We start from the raw sequence: 27575 nt of genomic DNA on the forward strand, positions 1-27575 counted from the left end.
TATCTCCAAAAAAGGTCACAGAATGTGACCTTAGGTACTGGAGGTTAAAACCCCAATATATCTTTTTGGGGTTCTTGGTTGAACCGAGAGTAATAAAATCTGTATACTTCTGGTAGTGACTTTCTCCAAAACAGCTTACCAGAAGCACTGGATCCTTCAGGTAGTACGTCCCATGTCCCCAGAAACACTGATTCATTCTCTAATCCGGAGATGTAAAAATCTGGGTATAAGCATGATATAGCTGCTCAGCTCACACAAACAAGGCCAATGTTTGGGATTTTTCAGAAAATTATTATTGTTAGAATTCTGGGACATCTCAGCCAGTTAGACTCTATGGGTATTTGAACTGGAAAGTGGAGTATTTTAACTATAACCTGGCTTTCCCATAAGCAGCTGTTTACCGCCCAATAAGAATGAACAACTTGAGAAGCCAGTAACTGGCTTTGTAGGATTTGGACAGAGTGCTCATGGGGTGTGAGAGCTTGGAAGGAAGCTGTGTCTTCAAGTGTCTAGGGACGGGGGGTTGGTGAAGATACTTCACATTTCTGAGCCTCTCTCTGTGTCACACACACACACACACACACACACACACACGCGCACACACACACACACACACACTTGCCTGTGGCCCAATACACATCATCTGATTTAAGCCTCACTACATCTTTACTGGGCATGTATTATTCTCCCGTTGTAAGACTGAGGAGGATGAATCCTAGATGACACTTAGATCACACTTCTAGTAAGGACAGGCCAAGATTCAGACATACAGCTGATCTTCATTCTTCACGGATTCTGTATTTTTGAATTCACCTACTCGCTAACACTTGTTAACTCAAAACCAATACTCATGGCGCTTTCACGGTCATTCATGGACATATGCAGAGCAGTGGAAAATTTGAGTCACCTGATCACGTGTCCTGGCTGAGGTCTCGTGAGGCCACACTCTGCCGTCTTGTTTCAGCTCTCATACTATAAACAAGCGTCCTTCCTGCGGTCTGTTAGCGCCCCTCTTTGTCTTGCTTTTTACATTTTGGGGCTTTTTGTTGGCGATTTTGCTGTTCGCAATGGCCCTAAACATAGTGCTGAAGTGCCATCTAGTGTTTCTAAAAGGGCAAAAAGCCTGGGTTGTGCCTTAGAGAGAAAATACACGTGATGGACCAGCTCCGTATAGGCGTGAGTTATAGTGGTATTGACCATGAGTTCAGTGTTAATGAATCAGCAATGTATAGTAAATAAGGTGACTTGAAACAGAAACCCACATAAAAGCAGAGGCTGAGAGGCCCCTAACTCTGAACTTCCCCAGGAGCAGTGGTTCAGGATTCACAGATTCAGTGAATCATGAGTTGATTATATCCATGCTGGTCTCTAAATGCTGCCCTTTTTACCACAGCAGGAGGATGAGACTTGAGACCTGAGGAGTTGGTGCCTCAATCTTCTTACCTGTTTTAGGAACGAAGGAGACTGTAGCCTGGAAGCCTCTGAAGGTCATGTTTTCAGCGGACTGGAAGCTGATGGACATCACCCTGGAGATGCTCACCACAGGGGCGGGGACAACAAAGCCACACAGTGGAGCTGGTTCAAGCCCAGCCCCGGCATGACATGGTCAAGGGCCCAGCAGACAGACGGGGCACTGGATAGAAGAAAACAATTGTCCTTCAGGTAATTGTTAAGAAATAAACCTTTCCAGTGTATGTCACAATTCATTTCCAAAATAGAAAGGCAGAGTGCTCCTTTGTACTGTGTATTGAACCCCGTCAACATTTCAATTCTGTTTATCTCCCAAACACTCCCACTGGGAATGCCACTAAGGGAAGTTGTTCCAGCCACAGGGCTTATTTCAATGTCACTTTCCCCTCTGACCCCTAGTTCACTGTGAGCCTTCCACATTTTCTGATCAAATCGTTCTTCGATTCTCCCTGAAGCTCTTCCCGCCCCTGATGGTGGAGAAGGAGGAGAGGTGGTGCGAGCATAGGAAGTGATGGAGATGGTGCAGGGGAATGAAGGAACATTGAGCCACATTCCCTAAAAGGAGTCCCAAGAAGGACTGGGTCCAAATGCAAACCAGGGAAGCCGAGGCTCCCAGGGAACACAAACCTATTTCTTTCTTCCTTTCTACATCCCTGTGCATGCTCACATAGTCGGAAGTGCAATCCCCACTTTCTTCTGCTTCCAGGTTCTGAAAGGAAAGCTGAGAAGACTCCATGTTACATCCAGAGTAAACAATATGAACGCATTACCTCACTTTGATCAAGGAGAGGAATCTGGATTGTTCAACTCACTCTACAGCATCATGACCTTAGATGAGAAATGTAACGGGGCATTCATGAGTGCGTTACATGACTTAGGAAATGATGCTAAACCCCAGGCTGCCAAACCCTCTGAAACATCTAAGCACCCAATCACAGGCTGAACAGAAGGGTGGGGAAACGTGCAAATATTTGAGCTCCCCAGTTCCCTCCTTGGAGGAGCAAAGAAACAGCAAAGAACAACATTTGAGCAATCTGATAGCCCTGACTAACTGAGAGGAGCAGTGGGAGATAGAAATGATGAGGTAGCAGCTTAGATTGTTTATACACAAATGATGCGGATTCAATGGAGCCCGAGCACTTGGCAAAAGACACAGGCCTGCGCGGCTAGGACAGAAGTGGAGGGAAAGGATGATTCATGGTGAACGAGACATGGGGAGGAGGAGACGTGTCAGAAACAGGATCCGTTCAAACATTTCTTAAACCCCTACTGGGATACTTTCTGGAAACAGACCCTTTTTGGTTACTCTGACCATTGTGTCTTATGGAAAGGGTTTTAAGAAAATTACATAAATCTTCTTGTTTGTTTGTTTGTTTTTTGGGTTTTTTTGTGGTATGCGGGCCTCTCACTGTTGTGGCCTCTCCTGTTGCGGAGCACAGGCTCCGGACGTGCAGGCTCAGCGGCCATGGCTCCCGGGCCCAGCCGCTCCGCGGCATGTGGGATCTTCCCGGACCAGGGCACGAACCCGTGTCCCCTGCATCGGCAGGCAGACTCTCAACCACTGCGTCACCAGGAAAGCCCCCATAAATCTTTTTTAAACCAGAAATTTCCATCACAGGGGATCTAGAATGCCTATAATAAATAACTTACAAGAAAACTTAAAATATTTCTAAAAGTCAGATATACCTGTTCCTTTAGTATCAATAATATTTAAAATTTAGAATTTAAAATGTTTGAAGTTGGTAAACAGAACTTGTAGAGCAATAAAATTTATGAATAATAATAATAATTTTAAAAAGACCCTTTTCTCTTCGAGTCAAATGGTGTGCACATAGTTACGACTTGTCCTACCAACTTACAAATGACCGTCCCGGGTGGGTCCTGCAGGCTGATGCTGTCACTGGCCCAGTGTGAGTGCATCTTTTCACGGATGCACAGCACTCAGTGTATTTTATTGCATAGATGCTTTTGAATCACTTCTAGCTCTGATTTGTTCAGATTTTCAACTAAATTTTGTCTTCTTCCTCCTTCCAGGCGTACGCTCATACTTAAGATTTTCTCCTGTCAGTAACACAGTTTCCCTTAATCCTGCTTCGTCCTGAACTGTCTGCCTTGACTCTGTTTGGGTTTCAGAAACTTTTAGAAAGACAACAGCTACACTTGTCTCACTTACTCTGTGTCTCCTTCTCCTGTGTGATCTTGTTTCTGCACCTAACATCTGATTTCACCTGACCTTTCAGATGACACCTCCCGCACCTCCTCTCTACTGTTCAATTGTCCATCCCAACTCTTCTACCTTTTTATTGGGGGATGAGGTGGGGACTGTATAACGGGTGCTTAGTCCTCCCTCTCTTTATTTTTCAAAAAAGTTTTGTCTTTTTACTTTGTTAACATTTAAAAGCACATTTGAATAGAACAAAAGGTTTCAGAGCTGTACAATGGTTTCTCTGCAGAAGGAAGAGAGAAAGAAGGAAGGAGATCAAGATCTATCAAGAAAGAGAGAGAGAATGGAAGGAAGGAAGGAAGGAAGGGAGGGAGGGAGGGAGGGGGTCCTCTTTCTCTTTAAACTCTAACTTGCTGTGGGAAATCCAACCTATTGGCCATAACTTTTTGTTTGTTTTGTTTTGTGTTTTGAATTAAAGGCTTCATTCTCTGGACTGTCATAACACTGCACCAATTTGGTTCTATTCCTGGGTCTCAGATCTCTTTTGGCCTCTTAAATATACAAGAACTTTGAGGTCTTGTTCACCCTTACTCCTTACCCGTTATTTTATAGTTTACTTCGTCTCCATATACTCTCTTGCTTTCCATTATTATTTTAAGAGAAAGACTTCTAAATAATGCCTAATTCCAACGTCACCCTGACTGCAGTGTCATCTACCTGAAGGCATTTCTGCAGATGGCCCACTAGTGTTAACTGAACAAATACACAAATGGCCACAAACACCGCGAATCAAAGGCTGAATACACTCTGTATCCTGATATTCAAAGCCCTCCATGCTTCCATCTCAGCCTCGCCTTCCACCACCCCTCCTGCTATACCTTATGCCAGTCCCTGAAACTGTTCTGCACTGCACTTTTGTTATCCACTCTCCACAAACTGTTTTGTTAGCAGTTTAATTAATAAGGAAGAAATGCTTGTTCCTAGAAAGGACTAGACACTGATGAAACAAGTTACCTGGTACAAAGATTAAGGCCACATTTCAACAAAATGTAAAGCACACAGTTGCCACCTAGCGGTAAGTGTGGGTAGTTACAGTAGAGAATAGGCTAGTCTGTTAGTCAACCAGTATCAATAATATTTATCAAGAACCTTGTGTGCCAGGTGCTAGGTTCTATTCTAGGTACTAGGGATACAGCAGCAGATACACCAGATAAAACGTCTGCCCTCATGGTGTTTATGCGAGCGATTCTCTGGAGATCCTCAGCAAAGTAAGGGTAACCAGGGTCAGTACCTTAACGAGGTGATGTTAGGGGGCTTGAAAAACCCAGTTGCAGCTGGCCATGTTGCTGTAGTCTTCAGGATAGTGAAGACTCTGTATGAGGCCTTCTTCAAAAAGGATAGTTAAGGAGCTGCAGCCTGACTCTGCAACACAAGGGAGAATGTCCAAACAATGGCATCACCGCGCACAGAGGGATCCTCTGTTCTCCCCCTTGTGTCTCCCATGAGTGATGCCTGAACTGACTCTTAAGGCAGAGCCATCAAGAAGGGGGAGGTCGCGCACTGGTTCCCGAGAACTCATCAGGCCCTCTCAGCTCGCTTGGGTAGGCGACAAACACGCTTTAGCAGGACTGCAGAAGGAGCCCCTGCACCTGCATCTCACTTGCCTTGAGCTCCTCTCTGCTGTGGAGCTCAGTGGGCCTTGGGTGGGGGGGCTCCCTACCCCTCATCTCATTCCTATGGGTCCTCAATTTCTGCAAAAGGAAGTCATAGTGTGTGATAAGAGCAAACGGTTTTACCAGGAAGGTAGTTTGGTTTAAGAGCTTTATACGTGAGATTAAACCCAACAGCATAGTCTGTGGCATCAGAGGTGAACCTCAGCCTTATAGCATTGGAGCCAACGAGAACCGATGAAGCCAGGCTGTTCCCACAGAATTTCCCTGCAACGTAAGAATGAAGCGTTTTGGTTCAGAGCCTAGAAAACAGCACCCATGAAAAGACTTATGGGGAACTGAACTTTCATGATAGTGCAGGCTTGTCTAAATCAGGGTTTCTCAACCTCAGCACTACTGACATTTTGAACTGGAACGTTCTTGGTGTTCAGGCTGTCCTGCACATTGTAGGATGTTTTGCAGCAATCCTGGCCTCTACCCACTGGATGCCAGTAACATTCCCTCTCGTTGTGATAACCAAAAACGCTTCTAAGACATTGCTAAGTGTCTCCTGGGGGAGGGAGGGGGTGGGCAAAATCACCTGCAGTTTAGAACCACAGAAACACTCCTGCATTTCTGTTTCTTGCATAAGTAACCTTTATCTCCTCCTTGTGGCTATCTGTTGGCATCTTCCTTCTGAACTGGACGATGCGGGTAATGGTCATTTTCACGCGTAGGAGAGCAGCATTCTGCCCAGGAGGCCCCAAGGGGCACTGCTATATGTCTACATTTTACTCCTGATGGGCTCCAGGTCTGGCAAATGAGTCTAGGAAGCCTGTTTCCATGGGCAGCAGATGCTGTAAGTGAATTGCACTGTGGCCCTTACAGCCCTCACACAGGCTCAGATTTTGTTCCTTTCCACTGTCAACTCTTAAGTCTCAAAATTGGAGACAGGAAGTGCGGTACTTATAGATGCCTCAGGGCCAGACATATCGTAACCAGGCCCCATTAAGTCCTCCTAGCACTAGTGTCCATTCGACAATGTGAAAATCCACTCACCAATAAGTGTGTCTTCTAAAGAATACATTGACAGGTAATTGTGGTGACAAGACTCTGCATCGAAGTGGGAAAAATTGAGGAGCACGTGCATTCCCTCTGGTACAAACAGGGTCCAGACACACAGTCTGAAGGTAGCTACATTGAGAGGGTATTATTTCTAGATGGAAAGCGACTGTCACAGTCCAATGAGTGGGGCAGAGTCAAACTGGAGGTGGGAGTCAAGGGCAGGGGAGGCAGCGGGGGCTACTCACTGCTTGCTCTCATAATACAGGAAGGGGCTTTCTGGGAAGTGCAGCTCCCCTTCTGATGCTCTGATCACAGGGTCCTGCTCACTGCATGAGGCTGGGAGGGAAAGCCACGCGAATCAGCGCTAACAGTGATGGCTATAGCCACAAGAGCCCTTTTCCCCCAGAACCTGTACAGACACTGGGGCCTCCTGGTTCTCCTTCACACACGCTTCCTTTCGTGGAGACACGAGATCTTTTGCTATCTTGGCTTCTATGATGCCTTACTTTTTGTTTCTTGTAGATCCTGCCTAACCTTGAGATTCTATGATTTCTTCTTCTTTACTCTTCTTTCTTTGACCCCATAATTCCACTCTATAGATGCAGGTATTTCCTAGGTTCTAAGTTTTCATTTCTCTCTACACGAGCCCTCTGATCCACTTCATTCACACCATCAGTTTCAACTATTATCTCTACCTGAACTTCTGATTTTTCAACCATCTCCTAGATATCCCCCCTGAAACTTAACATGCTACAAAAGGACTTCCTCTCAGTCTGCAAAACTGCTTCCACTTCTGATTTGATTAGCTTATGTGCCCTTTTCTTAGCTTTCCATGCTCAGAACTTTGGTGTCATCCTTCATTCCTTCCCTCCCTCACCGCTCGTAACCTTAGTGACTATCCTGGCCTAATTCATCCTGTTTCTATGCCCTCCTTTTCATTCTCTGGCCATTGCCCTCGTTCAAGCATTATATTCTTGTCTCTTGAACTAATGCATAATCTCATAAGTCCACCTTGAATTATTGATATTTTCCTCTCCAATTTATCCCCTATGTGCCGTTCTTATAGCACTAAAGTATAGCTCTAATCTGTTTATCTAATTAGTCAACTTCCTATTACTCAATAAAGTCAAAATTTTCTTGAATGGTGTTCAAAGTTTCCATATTTTGTTCTCAGGTTACCCGTTTAATCTTCTCCCTCATAAAAACTCATCACATAGCCTACACTTCAACTGATTGACTTACTGGGTCTCTATTACATCCTAAATTTTCATATCTCCATATTTTAGTATCCATCTTCTGATAAGGATGATTCCTTAAGCTGGAATATTTTTCTTTACCTATATCCCATTTCCAACGGACAAAATCCTACTCATCCTTTGTTCTTTAAGGTTAAGCTTAAAAGATGTCTGTGCTCCAAAGTCTCCCTTGTATTTTTTCCCCCCAGCTAGAAGCAGCCACCCACTCCTCTGAGCTCTCAGGGTACTCTTTTTCCACTTTGCTCTTTGGAGATAGCCCCACAGACTCACAGAACCACTGAAGATTTGAGCTAAAGATGCCTTTGAGACCACCTGGTCCAAACTCTTTCCTTTTTGGATGAGGAAACTCAGGTTCAGAGGTAGGAAGGAGCCTGCCCAAAGTCACAGACTGAATTCATTTCAGACCTGCAATGTAACCCTGGGGGTGAGTTCCCTATTCTTTCAGGACAAGGTGTGTAGCTTCCGGACCACATCTGCCATGCCCCACCTCCTCCCTTGTGTCTTGGATCCAAATCTGGGATTTGCCAACTGTTTGCTGAATTGAACTGGAGCTCTGGATTGACAAGTGAACTCAGAGGGAATGTTGTGCTCCTGCTGGGTGAAGGGATGAATTCACCCTCCCTGGCTGGGGATGAATGGCTGTGTGCTCCTAGTGATGGTTTTATACCTAGTGATTATGGAGAGCTCTTGCAGAGGAAGACTTTTGATTATAAAGGAACCGATATTCAGAAATCCTAGAGATTAATTCATGCTCCTGGAAGAACAGGCTACAAGAAATACCCACCTCTGGAGTGCTTTCTCAGCTTCCCTGGGAAAGAAAAAGAAAGATGCAATTCGAGGTTGTGATATCCTGAGCAATATTTCAAGAAGTTAGCATCTCCCTGGCTCAAAAGTGCAGAGGTTGTTAAGTCAATTTGCAACTAATGAAAATACAATCTGTGGAAAGAACAGAAGGGATAAATTGACAAAGCAGCAAAGTGGTCTTTGTGCTTTAAGAAGATGATTTCACTCTCTTTATTAAATGGACTGCTTAGCTTGGGGATTACACAAAGCAAGAAGAGGTCATCTGGTCTACCCCTCTAATTTTTCATGGAAAGGGAGGCTAGAGATGGAAATAACACACCCACAACTGCTGGACAGCTACAAGTTGAACTGAGGACTCCGAAACCTGCTAGTGTACCGTATACTTGAACACAAACCCAGGTTCTTCCTGAACTAATTTGAATTAACCCCTTTGGGAAAGAATAGAAGTCCTATTTTAGGCTGGAAGCCACCAGTTAAGAAAACAACTAAGTTGGATTTGGAGGCAAAAATGAAGTTTCAATTAACTCACTGGTGAATCTGGTAGAAGGATGTATATAGACCCTGGCCTTTTCAGACTTATGGTACCTGGCTCTATGCCAGGCCTTCTCAACCACAACACTACTAACATATGGGACTAAATCATTCTTTGCTGTGGGGGAGGGCTGTCCCGTGCACTGTAGGATGTTTAGCAGCATCCAGAGCCCCTACCCCCTAGATGCCAGTGGCACCCCTGTCCCCTGTTGTGACAACCAGAAATGTCTCCAGACATTGTCCCGTGGGGCGCAAAATTTCCCCTCCTTGATAACCACTGATCCATGCTATAGCTTGCTGAATCTTGCTAGCGGAGTTGAGAAGTGGTGAGACAGTTTCAATCAAAGGCAAATTTGACAAAGTCTAGGATGGATGTATTCACGTTTCATTGAATATTTGTACACTGTACCACACATCATAGTTTACCCTTGTTTTAGACTCAGTAAATACCACAGTCCTTATGTGAGACACTAAGAACAGAAGCAGAGGTTGTCTGCTCAGTGGTCCTGACTTGCGTAGCCTCTGCTGATGCTCTCTCTCTCTTTCCCTAGCTTCTTGACCTTATGTTCTGGCTTGGTTACCAATTTGGATGTGTTTGTGGATCCAGGGAAGCACTTTGGTAAGATCTGTGAAGATCCCAGGGGATCCTTGATCATCTTTCTGCAGGTTATTTCTCCAACCTCGACCACAGCCCAAACCCCAGGAAGTCACACCAGCCAGAGTCCAAGTCCCTTTCTTATTCCGGCACATGAGGGAACCTCCTGAGTCTCCCTGTAGGGAGAAAAGATCTCTGTTACTGTCACTGTCAGTGTCTGTGCCCCACAAAGGTGCTAGATGAGGATTAATGCATTTCTTCACTTCTAATACTTTGGACTCAGGGGCCTGGGAGAAGAGGCAAGCACAATTCACAGTCAATCCTCAAATACCATTGGAGCCTACCAAGTCCACCTCCTTCTTCCCCATCCTAAGCTTTCATCAAATATCAGATTGTTTCCTTCTCCTGTCTCATCCTACAGACTCAGAAAAGTCTTGTCCAGTAGGCGAATCAACCTCAAGTTTGGTCAGCAGGAAGGATGGAGGGAAAGAGAAAGCTCCCATTATACACAAACTGGAAATCTCTAAGTAGGAAAGCATCACCTATCCTTCAGGGCCGGAGTACCCTAGTTCATTGTTGGCATCATCTCCATTATTTGGTCTTTTGGAAAGAGCAGAAGATCGCCTCTGAAAGCACAGTCTCTGCTAAAAACAGGTTGTTTAAACTGTCCTCTATTTTGACTTGACCTCCCTTTTCAGTCCTGATCCTTCTTTCCCGAGTCCAGGCTTGCCTACAGCCTTCTTTCAGCCCCTCATCTGATGACAAAGCTGAGGGAAGCCCTGCCTGGGACCTGTCAGCCCAACCATTCCTGCCTACCTGACATGCATCTCTTCCTCCATCTGGGAAGCCTGCGCAGAGAAAGGTCCGCCCACTAATGGGTTTCTGTAAGGTCAACAGAGCTGTAATACACTCATCCTGGGTCAAAATGGGCAGGTTCACTTCCTGCAAGACTTGTGGGACGACGCCATCTAGAAAACACAGAAATGAGAACCCCAGCAAGGCGCTCTTTCACCTTTTCTGCATTGAAGATGCCCCATTCAGGTTTGTGTCTTTTGGAAAGACTTGAATTTCGAAGTACAATGTGATAGTCTCTATTTTAAAAATGTCTACACAACTGTCTTTTTAAAATAGATTAAAAATTCTCTTTTCTGATTACCAACCAGAAACTTCTGATACGAGCATAGGAGTTCTTACTTTCATTCAAGCGGCCCCAGCCTGTGGTTGTACAAATAAATCCAGGCTCAAATTGTTCCCCTGGCTCTGGAAGACACACGGGTCCCACAGACTGGTCTGCAGAAAAGAGCAAGGCAGGGCTTGTTTCATTCATGGAGGAGAGGATACCATAGCCACTCACCAACTGGCATCTAGGTGGTTCCCAAAGAACTTGTGATATCTCTGTCTGGCACCTCCAGGGGTTACTTGTGAAACAAAGTAACTGACTCCACATGACCCTATATCTAAAGCCACAAGCCAAGAGGGTTTCAGGTAGGGGAGCCTCCAGCTCAAATTCCTATCTCAAAGTACATGATTCAGAATTCTTGGGCATATGCTGCATAACTTAGACTGTAGGGAATGTGCTATGGAACACATGTGGGGTAGACACATGTCTAGCACGTGGGGTAGACAATTCAGAGTGAGCTTCAAATGTTTACCAAAATGGAAAGCTCCAGCCATCTTCAAAAGAGCAATATCATAATCCATTGGTTTCTTGGTAGAGAAATATGGGTGTATGATGATGGTTTCAATGGTGAGGGTTTGCTCTCCTGGCTCTATATAGCTCAAGTCATATTCTCCAGCAGTAACGTTGAAAGTTGATGCAATATTTCTATGAGGAGGAAAGAGTAAAATGGATGGATTTCAGTGAACCTCTGAGTACAGTTGCAGTGGTTGACAAAATGACTTCTTCAAAATGACATGGATAGGGGCTTCCCTGGTGGCGCAGTGGTTGAGAGTCCGCCTGCCGATGCAGGGGACGCGGGTTTGTGTCCCGGTCCGGGAAGATCCCACATGCCGCTGAGCCTGCGCGTCCGGAGCCTGTGCTCCGCAACGGGAGAGGCCACAACAGTGAGAGGCCTGCGTACCGCAAAAAAAAAAAAAAAAAAAGACATGGATAGATAATGTAGGTGTGAAGCTGATGAACAGAGAGAGTGAGAATGATTCCAAATGTAGAGGTTCCCAATGTGAGTGAGGGACTAGTAAAAAGTGGCCTCATATGGAGCCAATAATATGATAAATTGAATACCTTGCAGTGTTACTTGTTAAATGCCTAAGGGTGTATATACAGTATAATTCAGTGGTCTAAAGCTATGTTCAGCTACCCCAGATGGCTGGCCTGGCCTCAATATCAGTGAGATCCTTTGGGAGTTTCTGGTGATTCCCATGAAGTATGCTGCTTTAATGTCAGAGATCTAATGCATAGTGCATACCATGAAAGACGTAATAGCACCGTGATTCTGATGTTCCAGAGGGTATGCACACTCAGGGCTTTGGGACTGATTAGAGCAATGGGAAGTGGGGATCTTCCCCTACTTCCTTTATGTTTGTAATTTAGAGATCTAGCATGACACGGGAAACACCATTCTATTCCTCTTCTACCCGCAGCAAAGTTATCTGAAAGGAACTTGATAGGATGCATTGAGGTGGATTAAGAGCTTTGGGCTTGCCATCTCTGGGGATCTAGAAGAGATGAGTTTACACAAAATTGGAAAAGACATCATTTTCTCTTGGTATATTTCCCTGGCTCTTGGCTATATTAAATACCAAACCTAATACATAGCAACTCTCTAGCCTAACCACCTGCCACATTGCAGTGAAATTATCAGTTGACTCTTTTTTAGACTATCAACTCTCGGGGGGCAGGAATCATGTCTTAGTCATCTTTGTATCTTTGATACCCACTAGTGTCCAGCACTGAGTAAATATCCAGGAGATGTCTGTGGAGAAAGAGGGCAAATAGGGGGATATATAACCTTCATTGCAGCTTTATGAACATCAAGAGCACCGGCAACAGTAGAACATTTGGAGCATACAAGAAAATGGGTAAGAGACGGAAATTGTTAGAGTGAAGTTCAGAGAGGCAGGGTCAATAGGAAAGAAGACACAGGAGCCTTCTTCGTGTTTTACTGTCCTCCCTTTGTTTTCTTTTATCCATTTATTAAGATGCATAATGAACTGGATGCTTTTTTTTCACTGAAATTTAAGAAAACTAGGAGAGAACTTTCAGAACTCTATCTTTGAGATGCTTTTTTTCTCACGTGGATATTATTCTTTATTAACTTCTAGCCCATTTTAAATAAGGAATGAATGTTTTCTACCAAGTTGTGTACCCTCGGACAATGACCTTGAGCCCTATCTGTATTATGCAATTAACATGTTCTCCCCTAAGGCATACATCACACCATTCCATATTTTAAAAGAGTTATTGCTGCTGATTCCCAGGGAGTAGAAGGGTAATCTGACCTTCATCAATGGGCTGGGCTTTCCATACCTGTTTGCAACACAGTGAGCAGCTGTGATCACCCACTCTGGAGAGATGATGGTCCCACCACAGACATGCTTCTGCCTTCGTTTCAAAGACACCTGAATTGCAAAGACCTTAAATAGGAGTAAGTTAATGCCCTGGGATCCCCCCAAACCTGGAGACTGAGCATATTCTGAAAAAGAGACCCAGATATCTTACTCATAAATATCAGAAATCATGGACTGTGAAGTGGTAAACCAATCACACTATAGCTCAGAAAGAAGAGCAATGCTGGAACCAGAAGATTCCTACTGCTGGCCCACAGGAGAGGTAGTTACCTTGAGATGACTGGCTACAAGGTTTTAGTAAGTTGGTAATAAAAATTGTGGGTATTTATTTATTTACATGATAATGTTTACCGTCTGTTACTCTAACAATATGAATCATATCTGTGAATGAAGAGAAAGAAAAAGAAGCATAAGATACAGAACAGACCAGATGAAGAAGTTTGGGAAAAAGACAAGGTGAGGGCTAAGGGAGTCTTCCAAAGTCCGTTCCAGTTCCTCTAAGCCTCTTAGAGAAAGAGTCTGGATTTACAACTGTCTTATAGTTTTTAACTATTTGACCTCTACAACTGCTCCAAGCTTATTTTTAATCTGTCTCTACAACAGATTTTCTATCTTTGGCTTGTCCTGTTCATGATGTTTGGCTTGACTCCAACACGACTTATAGGGTACAAGCAAATACTTTTAATTCCACTGTTTAAATTAGAAAAGAAGCAATTTATTAGAACTGTCTCCTTTTTGAACAAAAATTATTCAATGAGCAATTGAAAACGAAATTAATACAGAGAAAAGGCTAAGAACAGAATAAAGCACAAGTAAGTAAAAGTCAATGAGTCATCCCTGACTATGATATGAATACGGACTTCTGAATTGACTAGCCAACCAACTGACCAAGTAAGAATTTGATCAATCAACTCTTCAAACCAGGTAATTAATTCATCAGGTAATCAAATGACAATGATTCAGCCATTCCATCATCTCACTGATCACAGACTCAGTCAACCAATCGTTACCAAATATCCACTGATCTAAAAGTTAATATGACTGACTCGAGAGAAGTAAAAATAAAGAGCTATTGTTCTACCTACAAAATGAAGAGGCAAGAATATAGCATGGCTCCCAGGGTAAAGAAAATTGGGAGACTTTCAAAGACAATAAATGCCTTAGGCTAAGGGCAGAAGCACAAAGGCATTCTACGGCATAGGAGGAACAGGAAATTAGATTGAGACAGAATTCTTAGGACACTAACTACCACGGAGGCAGCACTCTTGATTATTCCCTGAAGGGTCCTATGGTATAGGTATGAATCTTACATCCCAAACATAAAAGTAGACCTATGGCTACACCTTCCCTCATCATCTTTAACTATAACAAGATAAGTATGGTTTAAATATATTTATTGAATCAGAAAATTATTTTTTAAATTATAAATTTGAAGCGGGGTTTTTGTATTAGGGACTGAAAGTCTGGGATGGCATTTCCAAATTTTGGAGCAAGCCAACAGCGCTTGTAACTATTCTGAACACACCTTTTCTAGAAGTCAACTGATGGACATCAGGAACGTCTTGGATCCTTGTACTAACTCATGAGATCTCTGGTGATGAACTAAGCAGAAGAGAGCATACTGATGAGCAGCATGGGTTCTGAGAGATCCAATCCTGAGACAGCTCATAATCCAACCACAGGAGAATGTTCCCTGAGACTCACCTGCCAAGGGTAGGAACCCTTTTCCACTTGTCTTCCCCCAACAATGCGACTGAAAATGTTAAGGTAATTCAAAGGCCGTGACTGAACCAGACTCTGCCCACAAGTGGGAGCTAGGGGGAAAAAAGACGATAATTTAGTGATTAGATATATCTCTTAGGACTGAGGGGTACAGGAAAGTCTTCTGAGCAAGAAATACTATAAGACATGGAGCATGTGGCAATACTATAAAATGGCTTTAAGTTATTTGTGGAATTTGCTGTGATTTGCGGTACAAGGGGTTGTTCCACTTTTTCACATAGGACGTGCATATCATGAAGAGATCTACTTTTCTGACATGAAGATTTAGGGCCTCAGAGGTAGATCTCCACTGGGTTAGCGTGAATACAGTCCCCTTTTGATACTGAGCCATCTGACCCCTTAGAGGCTCCTCACAGCACTCTGTGCTTCTGTGACATTTATCACATGCTCTTATGGTAATCCTTCAACCCCACCAGACTGTGAGCTCCTCAGAAATAGGAACTTAATCTTGAAATACCTGTATCTACAGTATCTAGTGCAGTTCCCGATTCACAGAAGTTGCTCAATTAATTGGTTGAATGGTTAATACTATAGTCTGCCTTAGACTGTAATTTTGTTTGCATCTTTTCCTCTGCTTCACCCAAGAGACTAAGTCTGAGATCATGTGTGCCTGGCACACAGTCAAATATTGGATTTAATTTGCTATAAGAGTGGAAAGTATCAGGTTGTTCAATGATAGTGGAGTAGAGGGAAGACAGTGTCCTGATCCACACACCAGAATGGCGTTAGGGTAGAAGGGTTGCTAGGTAATGGGAGAAAGAACTCTTTCCTTTTTGTGGAAAAGATCTTATCCTTGAAAAAGTTGCATTTACTTATTTATTCTCAATATTTGTTCTGCTTTTTTTTGTTTGTTTTGTTTGTTTTTGACTCTTCAGCTAAGAGAGGGGCTAGATTAAGATGCTGAAGACTGCCTGGTAATTTAAGGATGGTCCATGCTCTGTCCCTACTGCAGGTCCTTCTTTTCTACATGTTGTCTAGGAGGGCCTAGCATGCCCTGTCTCATAATAATCCCACTTCTTTACATAGTTGAATTCTCTAATCCCTATTCTTCATCTTGGAGATCACTTCAACTGAGAACTCTTCCTTGATTTCCTCAAACTGTGTTAAGTGTTTCTCCCCTGTAGTTCCTCTCCCCTCTTATAGTTTCTGCCATGCAGTATTATGATAATGAATTGTTTGTCTCCTTCACTGTACTATGAAGTACTTAAGGAAAAAAAAAAAACCTATGTTTTATTCATCTCTGTATTTCCAAGGTTTAGCACATTCCTAGCATACAGTAGACACTTATAAAAGTTGGAAGAACAAATGATTTTTCTTGAAAATATATCCTTGAAAGCATAGCTACTTAGATTAATATGTTAAAATATACAAAACTCTTTCAAATAACTTCTCATTTAAGCCCCATTCTCTGCCTGTGAATCAAGCACTATGACCCCCACATTACTGATGGGAAAATGAAGAATCAAAGAGATACACAGCTAATTAATGACAAAGCATGGATGTAACATTGTCTTTTGATTCTGAACCCAATACAGGTATAATATTGAATCAAAGCTTATTTTCTAGCTGTTTCTGTTGACTGAATCATAAATACCTTAGACACAAAATTTAGTATTTCCTGAACTAATTGAAGCAAAGATAGAAAACATGATAATTCTTGAGGTTAGTACAAGTCTGACTGTGAAGAAGCCTGCCAAGAACTGTTCTCAGATTATGTTACTTGAGGAAAAAAAGACCATTTACATATATATAAATAATAGACTACAGGAAACATGCTTCATATTTCCCAGCAATATAATTTTTTAAAAGATTACAAATGCTTCCAAATTTATGCTGATTTCCAGAATTTGCTACATGAAAGGAGATGGGATTGTGGAATGTGTCCAAATAAGTGAACAATTCCAGTTTTCTCCAGATCAGTGCAACTTGTCCAAGTTGTATTCCATTAATGTTCTATTCAGTTTAATATGATGATTGCAGGAGAGAAATCCAAATTAATTACATGAAAACTAATTAGATCTCCAAAATATATTTGTCTCTCCTGTTCTCCCAAAGGAATATGGAGTGGAACTGTGAGAGCCATTGCCAGCAAAGTTTATTTCTTCAGATAAAGGTAGTTACAGAGATCATTTGGAACTTACCTTTGGGGAGAGAGAGAGTTGCAGATTTACTCTGTTCCAAACAGATCATTCCAAGCAGTAAAATGAGCTTATTCTTGGTCATATGCATTTTGAAACTCAAGAGTTTTCCCCTGGAATTTTAGAGAGACTAAAGAGAACCAAAACAGAAAGCCTTGTGAGAGCAGCAATATACCAACTTAAAACAAAGTTACTCATTAACCAAGACACGAGGCATTCAACCATGTCCGTATGATGTTTCTGAATGTGGTTTCTTGCAAAGATCTTTGCAAGATGTGGGGAGTCAACCACAGAAGCATAGTCTTGCTCAAGCAATAGTACATGTCCCATTACACCCACATCCATTCATTGCTTCCCCCAGGGTCTATCTGGCTAGCCAAGTGGTTGGTGCCGAAGGCTTCCATTTGCAAACATTACTTGCTTCTTGCGACAGGTTTCCACTTTCTACAAGAGGACTGAATATCAACGTTGTCCCTGTTGACAAGCATAGGCTTTCCTACATGCTTGCAAACATCCCATCAGAATATGCTAAAACATTTATCTTTCCCTTGTTTTCCAAATGTAAATGGATGGTTATAGCCAGGTGTTAGAGGAAAGATGATTTGGTAGCACACTCGGGAACTCGATTTAGGATACTGTCCATTGAGGCATTTGTGAATCCACATTCTTTCACCATTTTTGTGTGTTTCTGGAAGGCAAAAACGAAATCACTTTTGCTTCTAAACCTGGTAGATGATGTGGCATGGGGGAAGTGGCTCTGATTATATTCATCTGCCTTTTCCTTGGCTGAGTTTTGGGGACGTGGTCAGTGTGTAAGAAACACTTGTGGATTGGCCATTGCCATGTATGAGCACTCCGGAATGTGAGTTTTTTTCTGTCACCTTTTACAAATTACCTGCCCCAAACAGCCATTGTCAAACCAGAAATCCCTTTCTTGTAGCAAATTTTGCCCTTCTACAAAATAAATCTATAAAAACATAACACATACAACTAATATACATGCAAAGCAAATAAGTTTTAAAACCTAAAATTTGGTGAGAACTGCAAATTTAGGGAACAGTCAAGACTACAACCTTATGAAAAGAAGGACACGCAAACACCAATTGAGGATTTATCCACAAATATTCAGTAAGAAAATAGTATCTCCAAAGTGCTGAGCAAAAATAACTATCAACTTAGAATTTTATGCCCAGCTAAGTGATCATCTAAGAGTAAGAGTGAAATAAAGATATTTTTAGGGAAAAAAAACCACTTGAAAGGATTTACTAACAGCATACCATTGCTAAGAGAGCCACTAATGCAGAAAGTACATCAGAAGACAGAAATTAAGTCCAGGAGGAAGGAGAGGGATATAAGAGGAAATGATGAATAAAGAAAAAATGGGTAAACTGTATGCAAATCTAATCAAGCATAAAGTAACAACAGTAATGACTAATTTGAGATTATATGGTGAAGGTATCTAGTTCTCTATCCAATATATAGTCTCCCTTTTTTTTCTTGGAAACAACCCTGATTTTGTTGGGTTCTTCAAAGTGCCCAATTTAAAAACAAAACAAAACACATTTTCCAGCTTCCCTTGCATATGATGAGGCCTTGTTACTCAGTTCTTGTTGCTGATTTAGGGTTCATGGAATGTTCTATAAAAAGGTTAGATGGACTCAGCTGACATAAACATTTTGGCTCTGGACTTTTTCCCTTCCTCCTTCCTGAAAAATGAACAAAATGGTTAACACTGGAGCAACCATTCTGTAGCCCCAAAGCAAGAAGCACAAGGTAAAGATGGCTGAGTGGGAAGATAGAAGTCTAGGAACCTAATATTTTGTGGAGCTGCTAAATCAAATTTCTCATTATGTGCACAAATAAGCCACAGTTGTTAATTTTTAGTTTGCCTAATTATCGGTGACATCAAATGTATTTAACAGTAATTAGTGTTTATTTTTCCATGCATTGCAGTTTTGTATCCTTTGCTCATATTTCTACTTGGTTGGTTATCCTTTCACCTTTTTGTGATGGAAAACTTAAAATCTCTAAAAAGTAGAGAGAATAGTATAATTAACCTCCATGTACCTATCACTCTGCTTCAACAACAACCCACATTTGGCCCATTTTCTTTCTTTTACAACTTTCTCACAACTCTATGATCTTATACATATTTTTGAAGTATAGTTAACTTACAATATTACATTAGTTTCAGACGTACAACATAGTGATTCAAAGTTTTTATAGATTATACTCCATTTAAAGTTGTTATAAAATATTGGCTATATTCTTTGTGCTGTACAATATATCCTTCCAGCTCATTTATTTTATACATAGTAGTTTGTACCCCTTAATCCCCTACTCTTATCCTGCCTCTACCCTTTTCCATCTCCTTACTGGTAACCACTAGTTTATTCTCCGTATCTGTGAGTCTATTTCTGTTTTGTTATATTCATCTTATTTTTTAGGTTCCACATATAGGTGATAACACACAGTATTTGTCTTTCTCTGTCTGACTTATTTCACTAAACATAATATCCTCCAAGTCCATTCATGCTGTTGCAAATGGCAAAATTTCATTCTTTTTATGGCTGAGTAATATTCCATTATATGTATGTATGTATGTATATATATATATATATATATATATATATATATATATATTCCACAACTTCGATGGTTTCCTTTGCAGTTCAAAAGCTTTTTGGTTTACTTAGGTCCCCTTTGTTTATTTTTGCTTTGTTTCCTTTGCCTTAGGAGACAGATCCAAAAAATATTACTACAATATATGTAAAAGAGTGTTCTGCCTATGTTTTCTTCTAGCAGTTTTATGTTTTTTCAGTCTTACATTTAGGTCTTTAGTCCATTTGAGTTTATTTTTGTATATAGTGTGAGAAAATGTTCTAATTTCATTCTTTTACATGCAGCTGTCCAGTTTTTCCAGCATCATTTATTGAAGAGACTGTCTCTTCCCTGTATATAGTATTGCCTCCTTTGTTGTAGATTAATTGACCATAAGTGGTCATATTTCTGGGCTCTCTATTCTGTTCCATTGATCTATGTGTGTGTTTTGGTGCCAGCACCATACTGTTTTGATGACTGTAGCTTTGTAGTACAGTTTGAAATCAAGGAGCGTTGATACCTCCAGCTTTGTTGTTCTTTCTAAACATTGTTTTGGCTATTTGGGGGTTTTGTATTTCCATACAAATTTTAGAACTATTTTTTCCCTAAATAGTTCTGTGAAAAATGCCATGTTTATAGGGATTGCATTCAATCTGTATATTACCTTGATAGTATGATCATTTTAAAAATAATAATTATTCCGGTCCATGAACAAGTTGTATCTTCCATCTGTATTGTCTTCAGTTTCTTGGTCAGTGTATTATAGTTTTTAGAGTACAGGTCTTTTAACTCCTTAATTAGATTTCTTTCTAGTTTTATTTTATTCTTTTTGATGCAGTGGTAAATGGGAATGTTCTCTTAATTTCTCTTTCTAATAGTTCATTGTTAGCATATAGAAATGAAAAAGATTTCTGTATACTGATTTTGTGTCTGGCAACTTTACCAAATTCACTGATGAGATCTAGTAGTATTTTGGTTGTGTCTTTAGCATTTTCCATCTGTAATCTTCTTTTGAAACAAATCCCAGGCATTATTTTATTTCATCTATAAACAATTCAGTATATATCTTTTTTTTTTTTTTTTTTTTTTTTTGTGGTACGCGGGCCTCTCACTGTTGTGGCCTCTCCCGTTGCGGAACACAGGCTCTGGACACGCAGGCTCAGTGGCCATGGCTCACGGGCCCAGCTGCTCCACGGCATGTGGGATCTTCCCGGACCGGGGCACGAACCTGCGTCCCCTGCATCGGCAGGCTCAACCTGCCAACCACTGCGCCAGTGGTTGGATCTCAATCACTGCGCCACCAGGGAAGCCCAGTATATATCTCTTATATATAAGGACTCATTAAAAACATAACCACAATAGCATTAGTAAATCAAAAAAATGATAATTCTTTAATATCAAATATTTGGTGTTTGAATTTTTCCAATTGTCTTACAATATATATATATTTTTTACAATTGCAGTGAGTTAAAATCTAAAGGTCTACCCATTTCATTCAGTTGCTGTATCTAATTGTTAAGCTATAGCTTCCTTCTCTCTTGTTTTTGCAATTATTTTTCTTGAAGAAATTGGTTATTTAGTCCTATAGAATTTTCTACATTATGTGCTTCGCAGATTACATAGCTATTGCCTTTATGACCTCTGTGTGAACTGTGAACTGACAGGTACATCTAGATAGTCTTAATCAGATTGAGGTTAGATTTTTGGCAAGAAATTTTATAGTAGGGCTGTATATTTCCTATTGCATCATATCATGAGGCACATAATATCTGGCTGTCTTTTCTATGATTTTAAAATTAGTAAGTAGGTTCAGATTAATTCAGTATAAAGTCCTTCATATTTTTTTCATTTAATGACTTTAAACAGCCCTTGAAAATCATTGCCTAGATCCATTATTTCATTAGTGGTTAAAAAATGATGATATTGTAATTTTATCATTCCTTCTGTGTTTATCAACTAGAACTATTTTATAAAGGTTTTCCTTTCATCAGTTATATAAGCACCTTAGAGTATATTTGATATTTGAAAACAAATCCTTGGTTTTCTTTTTTCTCTACGAATCATTTTGAAGAATAATGAGTTCATTTCCTGGCATCCTCCAAAGATGATCAACTAATATTTCTAGCATCATTGTGAAGTAACGTACATATTACAATCTAAATAATCCCATAGAATATCATTCCACTAGATATTCAAGAAAATCCCAATCTTTGTTTATGTTTGGATAAATATGTTTTTATCCATATTTTCAATTATGGAATATAAGATTCAAATAGACTTTCATGGACTTTCCCAAGGCTACACAACTAGTAAATGCTAGAGTGCTGATTCACCTTTTTTTTTTTTTTAACATCTTTATTGGAGTATAATTGCTTTACAATGGTGTGTTCGTTTCTGCTTTATAACAAAGTGAATCAGCTATACATATAAATATATCACCATATCTCCTCCCTCTTGCGTCTCCCTCCCTATCCCACCCCTCTAGGTGTTCACAAAGTACTGAGCTGATCTCCCTGTGCTACATGGTTACTTCCCACTAGCTATCAACTTTACATTTCATAGTGTATATATGTCCATGCTACTCTCTCACTTAGTCTCACCTTACCCTACCCCCTCCCCGTGTTCTCAAGTCCATTCTCTACATCTGCATCTTTATTTCTGTCCTGCCCCTAGGTTCTTTAGAACTATATACATACATACATACATATATATATATATATATATATTCCATATATATGTATTTGCATACGGTTATTTGTTTTTCTCTTTCTGACTTACTTCACTCTGTATGACAGACTCTACGTCCATCCACCTCACTACAAATAACTCAATTTCGTTTCTTTTTATGGCTGAGTAACATTGCATTGTATATACGAGCTATAACTTCTTTATCCATTCCTTTGTCGATGGACACTTAGGTTGCTTCCATGTCCTGGCTATTGTAAACAGAGCTGCAATGAACACTGTGGTACATGACTCTTTTTGAATTATGGTTTTCTCAGGGTGTATGCCCAGTAGTGGGACTGCTGGGCCATATAATAGTTCTATTTTTAGTTGTTTAAGGAACCTCCATACTGTTCTCCATAGCGGCTGTATCAATTTACATTCCCACCAACAGTGCTAGAGGGTACCTTTTTCTCCACACCCTCTTCAGCATATATTGTTTGTACGTTTTTTGATAATGGCTATTCTGACAGGTGTGAGGTGATACCTCATTGTAGTTTTGATTTGCATTTCTTTAATGGGGTTTAGAGACCATTTCACTAATGGGTCTGATCAGTGATGTTGAGCATCCTTTCATGTGTTTGTTGGAAATCTGTATGCCTTCCTTGGAGAAATGTCTATTTAGATCTTCCTCCAACTTTTGGATTGGGTTGTTTGTTTTTTTGATATTGAGTTGCATGAGCTGCTTGTAAATTTTGGAGATTAATCCTTTGTCAGTTGCTTCATTTGCAGATATTTTCTCCCGTTCTGAGGGCTGTCTTTTCATCTTGTTTTTGTTTTCCATCACTGTGCAAAAGCTTTTAAGTTACATTAGGTCCCATTTGTTTCTGTTTTTATTTCCATTTCTCTAGGAGGTGGGTCAAAAAGGATCTTGCTGTGATATATGTCATAGACTGTTCTTCCTATGTTTTCCTCTAAGAGTTTTATAGTGTCTGGCCTTACATTTAGGTCTTTAATCCATTTTGAGTTTATTTTTGTGTATGGTGCTAGGGAGTGTTCTAATTTCATTCTTTTACATGTTAGCTGTCCAGTTTTCCCAGCACCACTTATTGAAGAGGCTGTCTTTTCTCCACTGTATATTCTTGCCTCCTTTATCAAAAATAAGGTGACCATATGTGTGTGGGTTTATCTCTGGGCTTTCTATCCTGTTCCATTGAGCTATATTTCTGTTTTTGTGCCAGTACCATACTGTCTTGATTACTGTAGCTTTGTAGTATAGTCTGAAGTCAGGGAGCCTGATTCCTCCAGCTCCGCTTTTCTTTCTCAAGATTGCTTTGGCTATTCGGGGTCTTTTGTGTTTCCATACAAAATGTGAATTTTTTTGTACTAGTTATGTGAAAAATGCCACTGGTAGTTTGAAAGGGATTGCATTGAATCTGTAGATTGCTATGGGTAGTAGAATCATTTTCACAATGTTGATTCTTCCAATCCAAGAACATGGTATATCTCTCCATCTGTATCACCTTTAATTTCTTTCATCAGTGTCTTATATTGTTCTGCATACAGGTCTTTTGTCTCCTTACGTAGGTTTATTCCTGGTATTTTATTCCTTTTGTTGCAATCGTCAATGGGAGTGTTTCCTTAATTTCTCTTTAATATTTTTCAGCATCAGTGTATAGGAATGCAAGAGATTTCTGTGCAGTAATTTTGTATCCTGCTACTTTACCAAATTCATTGATTAGCTCTAGTAGTTTTCTGGTACCATCTTTAGGATTCTTTATGTATAGTACCATGTCATCTGCAAACAGTGACAGCTTTACTTCTTCTTTTCTGATTTGGATTCCTTTTATTTCTTTTTCTTCTCTGATTGCTGTGGCTAAAACTTCCAAAACTATGTTGAACATAGTGGTGAGAGTGGGCAACCTAGTCTTGTTCCTGATCTTAGAGGAAATGGTTTCAGTTTTTCACCATTGAGAACAATGTCGGCTGTAGGTTTGCCAGGTGTGGCCTTTATTATGTTGAGGTAAGTTCCCTCTATGCCTACTTTCTGGAGGGTTTTTGGAATTTTGTCCAAAGCTTTTTCTGCGTCTATTGAGATGATCGTATGGTTTTTCTCCTTCAATTTGTTAATATGGTGTATCACATTGATTGATTTACATATACTGAAGAATCCTTGCATTCCTGGGATAAACTCCACTTGATCATGGTGTATGATCCTTTTAATGTGCTGTTGGATTCTGTTTGCTAGTATTTTGTTGGGGATTTTGCATCTATGTTCATCAGTGATATTGGCCTGTAGTTTTCTTTCTTTGTGACATCTTTGTCTGGTTTTGGTATCAGAGTGATGGTGGCCTCGTAGAATGTGTTTGGGAGTGTTCCTCTCTCTGCTACATTTTGGAAGAGTTTGAGAAGGATACGTGTTAGCTCTTCTCTGAATGTTTGATAGAATTCGCCTGTGAAGCCATCTGGTCCTAGGCTTTTGTTTGTTGGAAAAATTTTTTATTTATTATTATTTTTTGTGGTACGCGGGCCTCTCACTGTTGTGGTCTCTCCCATTGTGGAGCACAGGCTCCGGACGCACAGGCTCAGCAGCCATGGCTCACATGCCCAGCCGCTCCGCGGCATGTGGGATCTTCCCAGACTGGGGTGTGAACCTGTGTCCCCTGCACTGGCAGGTGGACTCTTAACCACTGCGCCACCAGGGAAGTCCCAATTTTTGCATTTTTATGATTAAAACTACTCATTAATTTTTTGTTAGGTGAAAAGACTTCTTGATGTTTTTTACATTTGTATATTACTCTTTTGCTCTCATGTGGCTGGTATAATATACACATGTAGGCATTTTGTCAACATATTCTAATATATACCTTACTCATGTATGACTATGAAATGTATTCTTTTGTTAGGTCTATACAGTACCTAAAGTATAATTAATAATACAATTGCTGTAAGTGTTCATTCAACAACCTGAATTGATCAAATGATACAAACGTGAGTGCTGTGTTCTGATCTGAGTCATTGGTCCCTTTGTGAGTATCTCTGGCCTTAAGGTAATGGACATTAATATTCTCAAATCATGCATAATGTAAATACATTTGGAAACATTTTGTAAAGTGAAAGCATTAGACAACAGTGAGGTCGATGTTTTGATTTTCTGATAGGTTGGCTGGTAAAGTAAATATATTAATTATGAGATCATTCAATTCATTTTAATATCCACTGGGTTTTATTTCAACAGGCATCATTTCAAATAAGATAGAGCTTGGAAACCACACAATGATGACAGAATTCATTATTTTAGGGTTAACGGAGAATCCTATACTTTGTTCCATCTTCTTTGTGGTTTTTCTTGGAATCTGTGTTGCTACCATGTTGGGCAATACCAGCATAATCATGTTAATCCAAAGAAGCCCTCAGCTCCACACCCCAATGTACCTTTTCCTCAGCCATTTGGTCTCTGTGGATCTTGGGTACTCCATCAGTCACTCCTATTATGATTGTGAGTTCCCTAAATGAAAGAACTACTATCCTGTCACTGGCTGCATAGCTCAGCTTGGCTCTGATGTTATCTCTGGAACAGCTGAGTGCTTCCTGTTGGCTGCCATGGCCTATGATCGTTATGTGGCCATCTGCTTCCCACTTCTCTACTCTACACACATGTCTCCCAGGGTCTGCATCATCTTACTGATTGCTTCCTATCTGGGAGGATGTGTGAATGCTTCATCATTTATCGGATGTTTATTGAGTCTGAGTTTCTGTGGACCAAATAAAATCAACCATTTCTTCCGTGACCTGCCACCACTAGAGAAGCTTTCTTGTACCCATGTTTATGTTGCTGAAATATCTCCTGCCATCTCAGCTGGGTCAATCACTGTAATCACACTGTTCACCAAAACAGTTTCATATCTGTACATCCTCCACTCAATCCTGAAGATACACTCTACAGAGGGAAGGCACAAGTCCTTCTCTACTTGCACTTCCCACCTCACTGCAGTTACTTTGTTTTATGGGACAGTCACATTTGTTTACATCATACCGAAGTCGAGCCACTCACCTGAACATATTAAAGTGGTGTCTGTCTTCTACACAGTGGTGATCCTCATGCTGAACCCTCTGATCTACAGTCTGAGGAACAAAGAGGTGAAAGAGGCCATGAGAAAATTGATAGCTAGAATACATCAGTCATTTTGAAATGAATACAATGTGAATCCAGAAACTACAAAACAATAATTTCAGGAACATATGTGATAGGCGTTTATGTTGTCCATTAGTCTTATTTTATGTGAAGAACTATCTTAAATATAAAATACCTGAATGTCGATTAATGCCAGCTTTAATTTATAATTTTCTAGAGTCACAAAGTATAGCATTTTCACAAAAATCTGCTGGGTTCAAATTAAGTGTGTATATTTCAGGATGAAGCTACCTGGAGAAACATAGTTACACTTTTTCCTCTCCTCTGTTCATTATTTAGGGAGTCTGATTAGAGGGTGTTTTCTTTTTCTTCTGTTAAATTATACATTTAAAAAAATATCACCTTGTAAATTAACATCTCAGAAGGTATCATGAACTCAATTGGAAATGCAACTGATGGTGGTGTTGACAGGCCAGGTTACTTTCTATGGAAGACTTGGTGTCTCTTATACAGGGTTATCATTATCTTTGGAAATAGTGATGCTGGGATCTAGAAAAGTTTCATTCCCACCTAATGTAAGCCAGACCAAAATAATTCCACAGTATTGCCACCAGGAGACTAGGTCCAGATAACAAAGAAGGAACTCTGAAGGCTTAGCCTTTGAGAGTTCCGTTAAGTTTTTCCTACTACTCAAAGGTTTGTTTGCAAAGGTTGGCTTGCAAAGGTCTGTCTTTGAACCTTTGCAGACAAGCCTTTGAGTAGTAGGAAAAACTACTGGGGAGTGGTGGTGCGGAGGGGGCTGAGGCCCAGTGGAGCTTTCTTTCAGCAAGCTAGCTGGTATTTCCAGGGCATAAAATTACAGATTAAGATGCTCAGGCTGATGCTGGCATGAAATATGCATGCCATCTTTCTTTGTAATATCTCTCAAGAAGGTGTTTATTGCTACCACTTCTGTCACTGCCTTATTCTAGGTGTGCAGCGTAAGCCCTGACGGCTGGTGTTATTTGTTTGTTTGCTTTGGTAAAAGGCAAGTGTCAGATTCAAGCTTTAGTGACTGAGGCAGCCATTTCAGATATTTTGAATAAACATTGCCAGCCACACAACTAAAGAACCAGGCTGACCCCCACTCCCAAGCTCCTTAGATAACTGACCATTTGGACTACTTGTATTTTCTCTTCACTTGCTTTACATTC

At 40.7% G+C, this 27575-nt stretch overlaps 1 protein-coding gene and 1 pseudogene across 1 annotated transcript; one reads left to right on the plus strand and one right to left on the minus strand.

Annotated features, from left to right (window-relative positions):
- Nucleotides 1-1384: 1384 nt before the first annotated feature.
- On the minus strand, nt 1385-17073 carry OVCH2 (ovochymase 2). Its single transcript, XM_033861703.1, is given in 14 exon segments — nt 1385-1575; nt 2098-2191; nt 4926-5056; nt 5431-5571; nt 6343-6467; nt 6594-6684; nt 8389-8412; nt 9521-9710; nt 10351-10502; nt 10729-10824; nt 11187-11359; nt 13022-13113; nt 14767-14876; nt 16986-17073. Coding segments are annotated over 14 exon segments (1698 nt in total).
- Nucleotides 17074-25508: 8435 nt separating this feature from the next.
- LOC101336373 (olfactory receptor 5P4-like) lies at nt 25509-26438 on the plus strand (annotated as a pseudogene).
- Nucleotides 26439-27575: the final 1137 nt, after the last annotated feature.

Source organism: Tursiops truncatus, chromosome 8 (assembly GCF_011762595.2).
Source record: "Tursiops truncatus isolate mTurTru1 chromosome 8, mTurTru1.mat.Y, whole genome shotgun sequence".
NCBI classification, from domain to species: Eukaryota; Metazoa; Chordata; class Mammalia; order Artiodactyla; family Delphinidae; genus Tursiops; species Tursiops truncatus.